Raw genomic sequence first — 16,389 nt, 5'->3', positions numbered from 1 at the left:
ATAATTTCAGGCTACATGTATATTACAAAAATATTTTATAGTATATAGTATGTTTAATGTTTAAAGACATTACAAATGTCAGTGATCCTTACAGGTAAGTGGTCCATGGGATGTGCACAAATTGGTGGCAACCATGTCACTATGGCATGGCTGTCAACTGGATAGATGTCCACATTCTGGCCGCAAAAAGAAAATTGTTATGAATTGAACAAAATTAATTAATTTATGCTCTCAAACTTTGAGGTTAAACCTGGGAGAGTTCAATCTGTTGCAGCACACAGAAAGCAGGAATTCAGCACCTGTGTGAAAAATATCAACATTTAGCTATTTATTATTTATTATGATTTTAAGTTTTGATTCAAGTTTTTGTCTGTTTCTTACATTTCCTTCCACCTCGCAAAGGTTTGTCAGTGTTATTAAGTCTTTCTGTTTTATGACAATAGAGCCCACAAGTGCTACTTCATCATCAGCATTTGCAGAACGAACTTGAGCCATCTGTCAAGAGAACAGAAATTTTCTATTACTTACAAAACAGATTCTTAGTAGTCTTAGTCTTCTAAAAGACCTGGCGTTGCACACAGTGAATATTGTTGGCTCTATGATGAATCAGTTGTAAGTTGCTTAGGATATGACTGTCTGAATGCATAAATGAAAATGCAAATTCTAAAAATTAATCATAATAGAGGACTGCAGTTGTGCAATTAATAACTGTTTAGCTATTATTACCAGTTTACGCTGTGATCGAGTCAGTGGCTTTCCCCAGCAAGCCTTGCTAGGTTTTATCAGATGTAGTCTGGTCATTTCAGGAGCCCTGTTCTCTTTATTTAAAGACACATAAAAGAAATAATGATTTGTAAATAGCAAATAAGAGATAAGGTTCAAAGTATACATGTAATAAACTTACCTACAACCAAACGTCCAAACAAATCAGTTTGGAGGTTTATAGTCGTTTTTGGATGCCCAAGGTCCTTTTGTATTTTTGACAGCATGGATCCATTTTTTTCTTTGTTTTGCATGTGCAAAACTTGTCAGATAGAGCATAGTGCTCAGAAGAACCAGTCACTGGATGGCAATTATCACCCTCATCCATCTTCTTCTCTTTTATCCAGGGTAGGCTTATAGTTAGGGTTCCACTCTCTGCAGCTGTTATATTGTTTTCTGTAGATTCCGCAAGTCGTCCCTCAAAGGGTGTAAATGGCATTGCTTCTGGCCTCCTTAAGTTGGAATGGGTGGCCAGTCCTCTGGCAAAATCATAAATACAAATGTTTGGGATATGTTTCCATGAAAATAACATGTCCGTAAAGTCTCTAGGACTTTCGGCACGGATGAGAAATTTTACACTGTAAACTATACCACAAGGGCATAAAATGGCTGCCCATCCACCTGACAAAGAGGAGTATAGTTGGTTTAGTGAATGAAATTAATTAACTTTCAGAACATGTACATTTGAACTCAGAGCCGACCATGTACCTGATGCTCCCCAAACTTTTTGAAAAATCTTGTCGTATGCAGTTCTGTTTTGCATTTCTTCTCTCAGTCTGGATAGAAGATCAGTCTTTGATCCTTCAGTGCCAACTCCACAGGCCTTGCAGAGTTTTCGAATGTCTGCAACCTGGTAAAGCACAAATATGTTTGATATTACATTACAATATGAAACTAGCTCTTTGTGTGTTAGTTCTAACTACGACTAGAAGGTAACAACTGATTTAGACCTGCATAGTGACTGTTTCATTACTGGTCAACCATCACCATTTTTAATAAACTGCAAATTATAAGAGGCTATAGAGATTTATACTGAGCTGGTGCATACCTTTAGCTTCATTAATTCATCACCGAGTCTCTCTTCTGTCATGTCTATTTCAGCGATGTTGTCTAGTGTATTTGTGGTCTGCACTTTCTTCCACTCTGTGTTTATCACAGATGGTGACCTGCGTGTGTGTCTGCCGATCCATGGGGCCCAGTTCTCATAATTGGGTTTCAAAGTGTAAGGATTTGTGTCTCCAACTAAAATCATACAGAAAATAAAGTAGTGAAACAAACTCTTGAAACAAGGCATTTTGTTTAGATGTGGAAATACATGTGTAATGCAGTGGTTCTCAACCACATTCCTGGAGGCCCCCCAACACTGCATGTTTTCTATGTCTCCCACACCCGATTCAGATCATCAGCTCATAAGTAGAGACTCCAAGAGCAGAAATTTTTGTGTCAGACAATGGAGAGATGCAAAATGAGCAGTGTTGGTGGGCCTCCAAGAACGTGGTTGGGAACCACTGATGCATTGAACTCAACTAGTATATGTACAAGAGACAAGGAAGTTGTTACATTATTGCACATGATAGCCTAATTCTCTTGTTGCAACTTACTCCTCAACAAACCAGTTGCAATCCTCTCCCTTGAAAGAGTCTCCCAGAACTCCTCGGAATTCACCTCTCCATTGAAGGTTTCAGTTGGCTCACTTATGTCACTGACTGGATAAAGAAACAAAATTAAATTAACACAAATTAACTGCAAATAGAAAATGACAAAAAACTGTGATTGTTTACCTGCCATGTTGAACACTCCCTTTTTATGCAAGTCCATTACAACAACTGGAGGATGATGTCCACATTTTAGACACGAAAAGGCATAATCATGGTGAGTTAGTGCCTCAAAATGTAAATATGCATGAAGAAACTCTGTCTCCTTTGGGTAAGGCACGTGTGTTGTCTTTTGCAATATGGAACGCACCCTTCCAACTGACACATGATCCTGAGTGAGAACAGTCATGAGAACATATATCAGTGCTAGATTAAGTTGAACAATCTTGAGCCTAATGTATTTTAAATTTCAGAAACAAAACCTGAACAGAATTCCTTATGAAGATGCATAGAAAGATGCTTAGCAGCACTTTATCATTAAAGTTGTGAAGCCCATGCATCCAGTCCTGGTCTCGGTAAAACATACCACAATTACTGCATTTCTTGCAGTATGTGGATATTCCTAATGAGGTAAATAAACAGATAATAATTATACAAAATGTCAAAGAATCACTTGGCAATTATTGTGAATAGTATACTTTAATACTCCGCTAATACTGGAGTATAATGCAAAAAATGACATGTACTACTCACAAAAAGTTAGGGATATTCAACTTTTGCAAATTGACTTATTGTCTGGGGAGGCACAGCATCCCACTCTTCTTAAAGGGCTGCCTTCAGGTCATTGAGGTTCTGGGGTGCAGGGTCACGACCCTCTACATGGTACTGTGACAAGCCAATACTATCTGAATAACACCATTAATCCAGTCGTTGTGCCTCTGCATGAGTAACACAGGCCTGATTTCATCTTTATGGATGACAATGCCCCAGCTCATTGAGGTCGCATCATCAGGGAATAGTGGCAGGAGGCTGGGGTACCTCAAATGGAGTGGCTTGCACTTTCTCCAGACATGAATCCCATAGAAAACCTATGGGATAAGCAGAGTCGTCATATAGAAAGTCATAACCCTGCACGCCAGAACCTCAATGACCTGAGGGCAACCCTTTAAGAAGAGTGGGATGCTGTGCCTCCCTAGACAATGAGTTGATTTGCGAACAGCATGAGATGTCGTTGTTAAGCTGTAATTGATGCTCAACGAAAGTCACAAGTTATTGAGACATTGACATTTTTGTTGTGGTATACCCACCACTGTTGTTAGCTTTTGTTTGAATAAATTGCTGTAGAAGAATAAATGCATGCTTCTACTTAAATGCCCTTCTTTTATGATATATTATCACTGTAGCACAAACTTTTTACATTTTCCATAAATTTCACCCGAAAGTCGAATATGCCTAACTTTTAGTGAGTAGTATAAATCAACAGCTTATAAATATTTAATATTATCATTAAAAATTTACAAACCAGCAATGCCTACCAGTCACTACACCAGTGAGCGTCGCCACTTTAGCATTTTTGGTGATAAGGACAGGAGCACTGAGAGGAACAGGTCCAGGGCACTGAGAGCAGAACACCTCTTCAGGAATAAGATGTTGAGGAATGTCTTCCTTCTTTACATCTTCTATAAAAACATCTGATAGTGTGTCTGAAGCTTTTTGTTATGGTATATATATTGTACCATCTGCTTCAGGCCATCACTCTTTGGAGGATATTCCCATTGCAGGCCAGACAAGTCATCATGTTCTGCTGGTTCAATCTCTGCAGCTGCTTCTGGCATGGTTGTGAAGAGCTCCCGCTTCATTTGAAAGAGACACCATTTTGCTATGCACTTATGCAGACATGATCTCCTACCTTTGATACAAGGGCAGTGCCAAGTGTTTGTCTTGGAATTGTAATTAACCAAAACTCTGCCCAGTCTACTGTAATAAGAAACCCTTGGCTCATATACTGATATATAATGCTTGTAGTCGGGGCCTCCAATAGTAACAAGGCTAGTAAATGTTGCACCTTTATTTGTAGCCTGACCTTGCAGTGTAAGGCATTGGTTTTTCCTTGTGTTACAAAACCATTTTTGCTCCACCATCTCAGTCAACACGTCCTCTGATAACTCTTCATGTGGTGCAATAGCACAGGAGTAGTCTACTGATCTCAGATGCACACATGATGTAACCAAAAGTTCACTCCTTTGAGTCATTTCAGCACAAGTGTTGCACATATCCATTTCACACATTACCTTGTGTGATGAGCCCCAAATTTCCTTCGCCACATGAATGGGAATACAGGGCCCACGAAATGATTTTGCTACAACATATATCCCATTCTTTTTATCAACACACTGTGTTGGTAAATGATAAGTTGAAGATACGAGATGTATAGGTTGATGTTTCTGCTCAATGTGTTTTTTCAAATTTTTTGAATTTAGACTCACTCCACAGTGAGGACACCTCACAGTGATTCTCTTTCTTTTAATCACTGGAGGAGCTGGATGACGTGGTGGATCAGGTGCTGCTGGGGGCAGCGAAGGAGTTTCTCGTGGTGGATCAGGTGCTGCTGGGGGCAGCGAAGGAGTTTCTCGTGGTGGATCAGGTGCTGCTGGGGGCAGCGGGTGGAAACTGCAAAGATGCCTTTTTATAGCAGCTTTATTTATGTAGGTCTGTGGACACTGACAGCAGTGAAAATGCTTGGCCTTTTGGCCACAGCCAAGGCCACAGCTGTATATAACATAATCTAAAGCAAAATTGAAAATAGCCATGTTAGTAGACGTAAAAAAATGTTTAATACACATTTATAAGATATGCATATACACTCACCTCCATATTCAGTTGCTCTTATTTTATGCCCAGCTATATGGGCCACTATTTGATGATACTGTCTGGACATACAAATTTGAGATGTGCAGAAGGGGCATGTGAATAAATTAGTATCTGCAAGGTAGCACTGTGGTTGAGGCTCTTGTCCTCTCCGCTGAATTGTGATGTGCTGAACAGACAACAAATTCATCCAATTTAATTTTAAAAAAGTTTCCTCCTCTGTACATAATCATTTCACATTTTAACATTCATCCATTATGTTAGTCTATAGGTTTGACTACACATGTGAGGTATTAATGCCTGCACTGATATAATGACGAGTGTTGAACAGCTGATCTCACTGCTAAAAAAGGTCAAATCATGTTTCTATTTAAATCTAGTGGTCTGCAGAGGTTTTTGTTAGGGTTATGTTTAGGGGTACATAATGGGTTATGAGATATAATATAAATAACAGAAATTTATAAATATTACATTAAAATTGATATTAAAAATAATAAACTTAACAAGCAATGCTTTTTCAGCTTTTCTGTGGAGCTTTACTTGTTTTCTTACAGCGCACCTCACACTCAAACACCATTTCATATATGAAGGGAGTGTGTTCTGGACTGAATGAAAACGTAATTTATCCAAAATATTATAGTTTTTAACTATTTTTTAATTAGATAAAAGTTGCAGTTAGATTAATGTGCACAACACTTTCCTTAAAATGTATTTATAGTTATTTTTTGTACATATTAGTACCTATACCCCCCGGTTTCACAAACAATTTTAAAGCCTAGTCCTAGACTAAAATGTAAGTCTGAGCGGTTCCAACTGAAATAAACTTGCACTGACTGATCTTAAAATATATCAGTGCCTTTGTTTTGTCTCAAGATGAACACCAGTAATGTTTTTTTTCTTTTTTCTAAGCATATATGAAAATTATTTAAATGTCCTAATTGAACTATGGACTAATCCTGGTTTAGGCTAAACCCTGTCTGTGAAACCGGGCCATAATGTGGAATATCCCATTAACATTTGTTTACAACTATTGTTTTCTAGTCTGACAAGCTAAGCTAACTATTTTTTTTTTTATATTAGAATACGCCGACAGGAAAAAATTAAGCAAACTACCACTATCAACACTAAAGTAACAAATGCACCAAAAAAGTTAGCGAATGTTTGCTAATAATGGTTAGCGATAGATTGTAAGTGGCAGACCTCTTGGAGCTTTTTCTGTCTAATCATGTTGCAAACAAATTTACACAAACAAATTAAAACGTTAACTTAGACAAAATGAGAATTTACAAAAATCCACTTACATCCATATGCAGGACAGGTGATCTCTCTCCTCATTTCACCGCTTTCTCGCTTTATCACTCATATCTGATGGGAAAAGCGTATTCAAGTATTAGGAATCGCCCACTCAAGAGGTTGTAAAACGCCTACCCAGTTGGAAAACGCCCCAAAATTGAGGCACGCCTTTTGTTGCTCTGCAGAGGGGGTGCAGAGGCTTGTGATTGGCTAATGTGTGACGTGCATATGACTGTTAGCCAATGATTGCGCGTTTCCTCTTTTCGAACATACGGAGTGTTTCCCGCTCAAAGTGCCGCTTGTTCTCTTGAATTCTTCGCGCATTAAACGGTGTATATAACAACCGTGGGGCCTGGATTTTATACTTACTGTTGTATTTACTTATTCTGAAATATTCACCGTATTCCTTATAATTGCGCAGATCTCAGATTCGAACAAAATCATTTTACCATTTTTATAAAAGCACTGCAACCAAAGAATGATATCTATCAAACACATTACATAATTATCATGTTCAGAAATAGCATGCACACCTTGTTCATACTATTGTATTCGTAATTGTCAATATCGTACATGACTGTTCTGACAATTTTTTTTTTTAATCAACCCACTGAGTTTATGATGTTATATTAACACACAGACAAAATTGCTCTCTACGAGATAAAATGGGTGGCTCTTAAAAGAGCCTTTTGATCTTAATGAAACGTTTATTTGGATTTGGCAGCCTTTTCGGTCTTCTTGGGCAGCAGCACGGCCTGGATGTTGGGCAGCACGCCGCCCTGAGCGATGGTCACTCTGCCCAGAAGTTTGTTCAACTCCTCGTCATTGCGCACTGCCAGCTGCAGGTGACGGGGAATGATGCGGGTCTTCTTGTTGTCCCGAGCGGCGTTTCCAGCCAACTCCAGGATCTCAGCGGTGAGATATTCAAGCACAGCCGCCAGATAAACAGGAGCACCGGCACCGACGCGCACTGCGTAGTTGCCTTTGCGCAGAAGTCTGTGAACACGGCCGACGGGAAACTGCAATCCTGCCCTGGAAGAGCGAGTCTTGGCTTTCGCTCTAGTTTTACCACCGGTTTTGCCTCTGCCGCTCATTTTTGGATGTAGTTCCTACAATCTTCTGATCTATGTTGAAAGAAAGAATGAACTGCAATTCCTTCCTCCACAAACTGTCTTTAAACGAAAGTGCTAGTTGCCCATTGGTTTAGAGTCCGTAAAGATTCAAACCAATCACTGAACGTCTCTCCAAAGCCCAACCCCCTTTCTGGAGAGAATAATTATGCTTAAGTATTTTATTTAGAAAGAAAGATGAATACAGAAATGGATGTTATATGCTGTTCCTACCAAAACTGCTCCACTTTTCACACACACTGTATATTCTGTGGACAATGACCTTCTGATACTGTATTATGTTAACTTCATATTGTAATATTTGGAGCTTGTTCACTGCACATGTTGTATATGGGTGTTTGTATTGTCACACTTCCCCAGCATAGCGTTGTGTGTGTGTATATGTATATTCTGTTTGTACTGTGATTAGGCTACCGTTTGACTCTAAACCCTCAAAAGCTGTTTGGCCATTTAATACATTTATTATTAATACAAATGGTTTACTTGCTTTTTTTCTGAAATTTGGTGACATATTTCTTCGGATTGCATGAGTCTAAGTGGTCGAAAGTCACATTATGGCTATTTACTTTCAAAATTAACGGAAATCATTACATTTAGCTCTTTACTTAGAGTTAGTGGGTGGCTCTTAAAAGAGCCGTTGAGGAACAAACTGTGGACATTATTTTTGGGAGCTGCCTTTTTAGGCTTGGTGGCATTAGTCTTTGCTGACTTAGGTTTAGCCGCCTTGGCCTTTTTAGGGCTCTTGGCTGCTTTCTTAGCGGATGCTGGCTTCTTTGCCTTTTCGGGGCTCTTCATCACCTTCTTAGCAGCTGTGCCGGCGGGTTTCTTGGCCTTCTTGGGCGATTTCTTAGCGTCGGGCTTCTTTGCCGCTGCGATCTTGGTCTTCTTGGCCAATGATTGCGCGTTTCCCCTTTTTGAACAAACGGAGAATTTCCCGCTCAAGCTGCTGCTTTGTTCCGTTTACTAGCCTACTTTGCTTGTGCAATCAAACATGACATCCCCGAGCTTTATACTCGCATTGTTGCATTTACTTATTCTGAAATATCCACCGTATTCCTTATGGTTGCGCAGATCTCAGATTCGAACAAAATCACTTTATCATCTTTATAAAAGCACTGCAACCAAAGAACGATATCTATCAAACACATTACATAATTATCATGTTCATCAACAGCATGCCCCCCCTTCCCTTCTGTTGTATTCGTAATTGTAACTTACATTATGTAATCGTACATACAATTGTTTTGACTTTCTTTTTATCAACCCACTGAATTTATGGTGTTATTAGATATTACCACACAGACAAAAGTGCTCTCTGCGAGATAAAATGGGTGGCTCTTAAAAGAGCCTTTTGATCTTAATGAAACGTTTATTTGGATTTGGTAGCCTTTTCGGTCTTTTTGGGCAGCAGCACGGCCTGGATGTTAGGCAGCACGCCGCCCTGAGCGATGGTCACTCTGCCCAGAAGTTTGTTCAACTCCTCGTCATTGCGCACTGCCAGCTGCAGGTGACGGGGAATGATGCGGGTCTTCTTGTTGTCCCGAGCGGCATTTCCAGCCAACTCCAGGATCTCAGCGGTAAGATATTCGAGCACAGCCGCCAGATAAACAGGAGCACCGGCACCGACACGCTGTGCGTAGTTGCCTTTGCGCAGAAGTCTGTGAACACGGCCGACGGGAAACTGCAGTCCTGCCCTAGATGAGCGAGTCTTGGCTTTCGCTCTAGTTTTACCACCGGTTTTGCCTCTGCCGCTCATTTTTGGATGTAGTTCCTACAATCTTCTGATCTATGTTGAAAGAAAGAATGAATTGCAATTCCTTCCTCCACAAACTGTCTTTAAACGAAAGTGCTAGTTGCCCATTGGTTTAGAGTCCGCAAAGATTCAAACCAATCACTGAACGTCTCTCCAAAGCCCAACCCCCTTTCTGGCGGGAACTTATTGTGAACATTTATTTGACTAAAACAGAAAAGATGAAACTCATGATTTCTGTTCTGTCTGTGCGCACCAATCTTGCACTTCTATCTACTCCTCAACCAGACCACCTAGAGACTTCGGGTTTTCGGCATTATGTTAAGGAAGGTCTAATCTCGGGAACGCACAAAAAAAATCCAGGAAAAGATTTTGGATTTCCTGGAAATTCCAGAAAAAAATCAGTTTTTTTGCAAATTTCTCGGCAACCATAATAGCTATCGAGTTGAAACAAATTGCAATCGATAGCTTCTAAAATTTACAATAATATTAGAAAAAAAGAATTGATCAAAAATCTTTCCTTTATGCTTCAAAAATTAATTAAAACTTTATATGAAGGGAAATAAGAAAAATATTGCCTTTTCACCTATAAAACTATTGTTCCACAGAAATACGTAAGGAAGGTATTCACAAGAGTCATGAGCACAATTAATTCCACTGAATTACGGCAAGAAATCAATGAAGGTATCGATCAAGATTTGGAGAAGGAGCAAGAATATATGAGAAAACGACAAGAGGTTGTTGCAAAATAAATGGAAGAACGTTCAGCAAAGCGACAAAAGATGGCGACATCCACACCAACGGCTTCCTCATCAGGCGTATCTGATTTCTACGATGACTCGTGGCTTTCAGAGGATGTTTTGGCAAATATCTCGAAAGCAGAAGAAGAGTTTACAAAGTCACAAGCCAATAGTCAAGCAGAAAAGAAGGAAGAATCTGAAGAGGACAAAGCAGAAAAGGAAGCTGATACAGAGAAAATCGAGGATATTGAGTGAACACAAGATGTAAAAAATAATGAGCTAATAAAAAAAATGATGTTCAACTAGTCAAGTGATTGTGCCTTTTTTATTATCCATTGCTGATTTGATTTCAGAAAGTTCATTTGAATTTCAAGAGAAAGTTATATTCTTGAGCAACTTATTTTCTCTTTCATTTACTATCTCTTAGTGTTGTGATCCCATGACGTGAGAAAATTGCGCTAAAACACTCACTGAGTTTTTATTACATGTTTTTATTTTTTTTTTAAATACATAAATGGATAGTTCACGCTGTTCCTACCAAAAGTGCTACACCTTTCACACACTGTATCCTGTGGACATTACCTTCTGATACTGTATTGTTATGTTAATTTCCTATTGTAATATCTGGAGCTTCATCGCTGTTCATATTGTTGTGTATGGGTGTTTGTATTGTCACAATCCTCCAGTATATTGTTGTGTGTGTATATTATTTTTGTACTGTGTTGTACAACATCATATTTAGACTGCAATCACTGTCTGAACCCTCATAAGCTTTTAGACCATTTTTAATCAATATCTTATGAATAAAATGGTTTTCTAGAGTTTTTCCTAAATTTGGTTACTTATTTGTTCAGAGTCTAGTGATCGAAAAACACATCATGGCTATTACTTTCAAAATGAACAGAAATCATTACATATGTTTAGCTCTTTACTTAGAGTTAGTGGGTGGCTCTTAAAAGGGCCGTTGAGGAACAAACTGTGAACTTAATTATTTCTTTTTGGGAGCTGCCTTTTTGGGCTTGGCGGCTTTAAGCCTTGTTTATCGCCTGGCTCCGCAGCGCGAGTCTCAGCAGACTGCGCGCGCACCTCCCCAAACGGACGAGGCGTTTATACTTGACGCGCTCGCCGTTGTACTATTCTTTGAAACGATAGGGGGCGACTCGAGTAATTGTCCTCTAAACCATCAGGAATCAGCGGTGAGAAGAAGAAAGCTATAGCCTACACACGTGACAATGGCTGAGTCCCAATTCGCCTACTTATACTACGACCAGAGCCCGTCTACGGAGAGCCTGTCCACTCCCTATTAAGCCCTATTGTAACGAATTTTGGTTGTAGTACCACCAGAGTTCCACTGGGGGCGCTCACCATGAGTGCAAAATGAATGGGAGTCAATGGGGCTAGACGGCTAAATTAGTCTCTTTCACCCGATTGCCGTTGAGAAATCTCAGATGTGATTGTAGATTTTGCAAGTTCAACATGGGTTTTAGGTCGAAAGTTGAATGAACGAGTACTTATGTCGTTTTGATTTCTTACAGGTTGAGTTGTTGTTGCCCATAACACGCTAGCATTCTGCTAATGACGTCAGCATTCTGACGTCATTGACATTTTGAAAGACTTTTTTAAAGCAAATAAGTGACTCTAAAAAATCTAACACCCAGCAATGTGTAATTTCTTTGCATCTCCTTTCGAATACAACATTCAAATTACTAGACAAAAAATTATATCCTGAGAAAAGTGGATTTTGAGGGGTATACCGCCATTGACCTCCATTCATTCTGCACTCGTCCTGTGAGCGCCCTCATATGGAATCAGAGTGGAACTGCAACCAGTTCAGAAGCCGGAAGTTTACTGAGAGTGAAACTTCTCGCCATATTAGACATTCTCTGCTACGACCTAAAAGTATGTAGGCCTACTTTTTTTGTGAGGAAAAAGTACAAACTTTTGAGTGTGTAGCAAAAGAGTAGCCTATGCACGTTCTGGGACATACTTCGATGACGTCATGCAACGTGAACGAGAACGTGGTTGCCTAGTTACGCACACGTTAACAAAACATTTTACATTTCATTCATTCTTATTATGTCCAATATAATTGTATTTACTATTCCCATCTTTTTTTCCACAATACATTTATAATGTGTTTTACCACATTGAGGAGTGAAGCACGGCGTCGTCGTAGATCAACCAAACGCAGGTCGTTTGTGAGGCGGCTGGTTCTGACGTTCATGTGCAAATGTGTGTAACGAAAACTACTTATTTTCTGAGTTAAAATATTTAACGTTTATAGTTTAACTATTGTTTAACGTATTTATACTTAATTTTATACTTTATGTAGCAGTATAATACTCAAAAATACCCCGATCAAAATGAACCATGCTTTTACTATAGTAAAAAAGAAACCATGTTTCTTTGGTTGGACTGATAAAGTTAACATTTGTACAGCCACAGTATTACTACAAATAAGTCAGTGTGGTTAAACTATGGTTAGTGTAGTAAAAGGTGTTTATTTTCATAAGAGTTTATAGTAAGGTATAAATCTAAGACAGAAACATAAAAAAAGACACTTGCATGACACTGTACTAGAGCCTTTTTATTTACCCTACAAGATAAACACGGTACTTTTTTGGCACAACATAAACCCATTAATATTACGAGACAATAAAATATAACTTTAATTAGGGTTAAACATTTGAATTCTTACACTTAAAAACGGAGGGCGCATCTCCACTTCTGCATCCGGTGTGTAAAAAAATACAGTCGTATTTTTACATTTCGCGGTCTTTCTCCTCTGCTATTGACGCAGCTCGGACTCATCTCTTCAATCGGACTCGATTGTTCACCACACCGGCTGCCATGTTTACATCACCACCATCACCACAAAGCTCCCTCCCGGACGCAATGGGTTGTGGGCAATATTAGCCGTTAGAGGCTGTGTCCAAATTCAGGGTCTACTCTACATCCTTCGGAGTACTCATTTGAAGGATGTTACGTCACAGCGCCGCGACGAAGGCTGTCCAAATTCATAGGATCCTTCAAATGCGGCCCACAAATACGTCCTCCTTTTCCCCGAATTGGAAGGATGGGTGTGGTGGATCCTTTCCCGTCCTACCTATCCCATAATTCTTTTCGGCAGAGCGTAATGGCGGACGAAGCGAGCGGTAGCGGAGTGGGAGAGGAGTATAAGCAAAAAAATATTGCTTTATTTCTTCCAAAAGAATTAAAATGAGGAGAATAACTCTTTGTTTGTCCATTTTCCCGCTTCTTGCTTAGCGCTGTCACGGTTGCTAGGCGACAGGATATGAGCAACGGGTAAGGGAGGGAACTGAAAGAAGGGTAGGCTGTCCAAATTCACAAACACCGACTTCCGGGTTTTGCGGTCGTCGGAGGACCCCTCCTCCTTCAACCGGGTAGGAAGGATCCTCAGGAGGATGCAGACCCTGAATTTGGACACAGCCAGAGTATGCATTGATCTGCACTTCGAATTCTAACCGGAAATAGTAGACCATCCGGGTATCTTTGGAATACTCATTTCAACATACTACGATTTGGGACGTACTAATTCTAGTTTCGCATACTATTTAGGACGGATAGTATGCGAATTGGGACTCAGCAAATGTTTATTTTAGTACACCACCAACAATACCACACTACAAAAAGAATCGTGTAAAACCCAGTAAACCCTGAGATTATTAGCCTACTCGTGACAATAAAACAAAATATATGGATATGAGAATGTGTATACAATATAACTAAATTAACAATCTCTTACATATTTTCTAATTTCATTAAACATTGCATTAAGTTTCGTGAAATTTTTTATTAAACATGGACCTTTATGTTCATTAAAAATACTTTTTATGCTATTGTATGCTCATTTTTTAAATGTAAGCAACTCATTTAGATGTGTAAACTGGGTGCCAGTGTGGTGAGAAGTTCGAGCTCGGCCAGATTCGGCTCGAAGTCGTTCATCTTCGGATGCGGTGCCGCGCGCGTTGTTACAAAAAATGCCACGCACACCGCCAGGCGAAATTGGGTCTTGCGAACCCAACGCGCATGACCGCCCACACCGCAATGACGTCATTTTTGCCGCGCGCACCTTCGCGCTCATGCGGACATGTCGAGTATAAACCAGGCTTTAAGGCCTCATTATACTTCTGCGTCGGACCTACGCCGGAGCCTCTACGCTGTAGGCAACGCGTTGGTTTTCATTTATACTTCTGCGTCGTTGTCCGCGTTGAGGCGCAATTACACATGCAGAGGGAGAATGTGAAATCCGAGGGAGCGGTCCTAGCAGACCAATCACAGCGCTTGCGTCCGCATAGAGTTGACGCGTTGTTAAATTTTTGGAGAGGTGCACGTCAGGGTACGCCGAAGGGTACGCACGCTACACACAGCCTACGACATAGCTACGGCGTGAGTTTGACGCAGAAGTATAAATAGGCCTTTAGGCTTTGCTGACTTAGGTTTAGCCGCCTTAGCCTTTTTAGGGCTCTTGGCTGCTTTCTTAGCGGATGCTGGCTTCTTTGCCTTCTTGGGGCTCTTTGTTGCCAGCTGTGGCAGCGGGTTTCTTGGCCTTCTTGGGTGATTTCTTAGCGGTGGGCTTCTTTGCCGCTGCGCTCTTGGTCTTCTTGGCAGCCGCGGGTTTATTGGCCGCTGGCTGCTTTGCTTTAGGAGACGCTTTCTTTGCTGGTTTCTTCTCGGTCTCGGCTTGCTGCTTGTTGACCTTGAATGAGCCAGAGGCACCGGTCTCTTTGACTTGCACCAGGGTGTCTTTAGTCACCAGGCTCTTGATGGCGATCTTAACGCGGGAGTTGTTAATTTATTTAATTTATTTAATCTAACTACTGACACCCAGAATGCACTGCAACATGCTTTATAATTGTCACCATTGTTGAGATTCACAGGCTGATTCTTGATGTCTGTCTCTAAAAAACAAAACAAAAATTGTATAAGAACAATTTTTAAGAAATCATTTGGATTACATTGTATATGTTAAATTATGCTGTTCAAGGACAGTGCTGCTATAATCAATAAAGTAAACTCAGAAATTAGGCTTTATATGAGTTCAGTGATTCAGGTCAAATTATTGTGAAATAATGATTGTTAAAACACAACAAACATCATCAGATCATCTTTTCTCTTTATTCATCTAGCTGCTATAACTCTCAGTAAGAGCAGCCAAACTAGATATAAAGTTAATAATTTAAAGGTCATGAGCCCAACTAAACCAAAAACTGATCACCATACTGGTGACTTAAAATGAGTGATTTTCTCCTTCAGTGATTCTGCTCATTAACATCAGGTGTCTTCAATAATGCTCATGTTGTGGAAAAATTCATCTTTTCTTTGTATTTTATTTTCAACGATTTAACAAACGAATGCCATGCGTTCTTTGGCTGTATTTTGAGTTTCTTTTATGATATTGATACAGCTGCAGGGTGTGTGTGTGTGAGATTTCAGAGGTAAGGAGATTCCCGTGCTGGGGAGGGGTCAAGGGGGGTCCCTTTTGTTCCTTGTGCTGTGAAGGGTTCAAGGGGGGGGTCCCTTTTGTTATTTTGTTTAGTGGGGGCTGTAGGAGATAGCTTTTGAATAGAACACTATAAAGCAGCTGGTCAACCTCTGCTCTGAGTCTCACTCCACCTGCAGCTGGACTGTGGATGGACTGGGAACATTCTTGCAAGAATAAATATCTTTTAAGGACAATTTGAATCCTGATGTCTCTTATGCCTGATGCTATTTTGTTAGTTTACTTGTTTTTGCCTCAACAAGTTGATGTCAGAAGTGCGAACCATGAGGTTTCTTCTGGCCCTGAGAAAGCGTATTGACGGACTGATCACCCTAAAGCACAAAAGGCTTTAGTCTTACCTCGCCGAATTGAGAGAGAAGAGCCAAAACTGCTATCAGGGCCAGGAGGAACCCACTGGATTCAGAAAGAACTCGGAGGCAGTAAAAGCATCTCGGGTAAGAGACAGTTAAATTATTTTTGATAATTGTGAGTGAACGTGAACCATGTTGGCTGAGTTTTGCTTTTTGGTACGAGACGAGAGGTGAGTCAGTTAATCACAAATTTTATGGGGAGAAATTGATCTGACAAAGCAGACCAGTTTCTGCCTCACTTAGCTCGTTAGTGGACAGGGGATCCACTGGTGATTCAGAGAAATCACAGCTGCTGAGATGATTACGTTCTACTCGAAATTTATGTAAACCTTAGAGAAAGTTTAAAACAGGATTAAGAAGTTTCTGGGTGATTGTGC

General features: G+C 40.1%; 3 protein-coding genes across 3 annotated transcripts; all 3 read right to left on the bottom strand.

The window, feature by feature from the left end:
• Positions 1-7,666, bottom strand: LOC311287303 (histone H2A-like). The gene is made up of 12 exons (XM_084404037.1): positions 6,527-7,666; positions 5,226-5,394; positions 3,893-5,142; positions 2,840-2,979; positions 2,544-2,748; positions 2,364-2,468; positions 1,811-2,004; positions 1,471-1,612; positions 905-1,383; positions 727-818; positions 382-495; positions 1-299 (listed from the first exon to the last, which is right to left on the bottom strand). Exon 1 carries the CDS (start codon positions 7,610-7,612, stop codon positions 7,226-7,228), a length of 387 nt encoding a protein of 128 aa, XP_084260163.1. The 5' UTR covers positions 7,613-7,666; the 3' UTR covers positions 1-299; positions 382-495; positions 727-818; positions 905-1,383; positions 1,471-1,612; positions 1,811-2,004; positions 2,364-2,468; positions 2,544-2,748; positions 2,840-2,979; positions 3,893-5,142; positions 5,226-5,394; positions 6,527-7,225.
• A 476-nt stretch (positions 7,667-8,142) lies between these two features.
• On the bottom strand, positions 8,143-14,954 carry LOC311288414 (uncharacterized protein; the record flags this gene model as incomplete). The annotated part of the gene is made up of 2 exons (XM_084405832.1): positions 8,143-8,517; positions 14,684-14,954. Coding segments are annotated over 2 exons (582 nt in total), but the record flags the coding sequence as incomplete, so codon positions are not given.
• Positions 8,391-9,432, bottom strand: LOC311287306 (histone H2A-like). The gene has a single exon (XM_084404041.1). It carries the CDS (start codon positions 9,402-9,404, stop codon positions 9,018-9,020), a length of 387 nt encoding a protein of 128 aa, XP_084260167.1. The 5' UTR covers positions 9,405-9,432; the 3' UTR covers positions 8,391-9,017.
• Positions 14,955-16,389: the final 1,435 nt, after the last annotated feature.

Source organism: Rutilus rutilus (genome assembly GCF_951802725.1).
Source record: "Rutilus rutilus genome assembly, chromosome: 3".
In the NCBI taxonomy this organism is placed as follows: Eukaryota; Metazoa; Chordata; class Actinopteri; order Cypriniformes; family Leuciscidae; genus Rutilus; species Rutilus rutilus.
The sequence above is the reverse complement of the archived record's forward strand: the minus strand, read 5'-3'. Positions and strand labels throughout refer to the sequence as shown.

Excerpts from the sequence above, each read along its gene's own strand:
- LOC311287306 (XM_084404041.1), bottom strand. The coding sequence starts at position 9,404 with ATGAGCGGCAGAGGCAAAACCGGTGGTAAAACTAGAGCGAAAGCCAAG.
- LOC311287303 (XM_084404037.1), bottom strand. The coding sequence starts at position 7,612 with ATGAGCGGCAGAGGCAAAACCGGTGGTAAAACTAGAGCGAAAGCCAAG.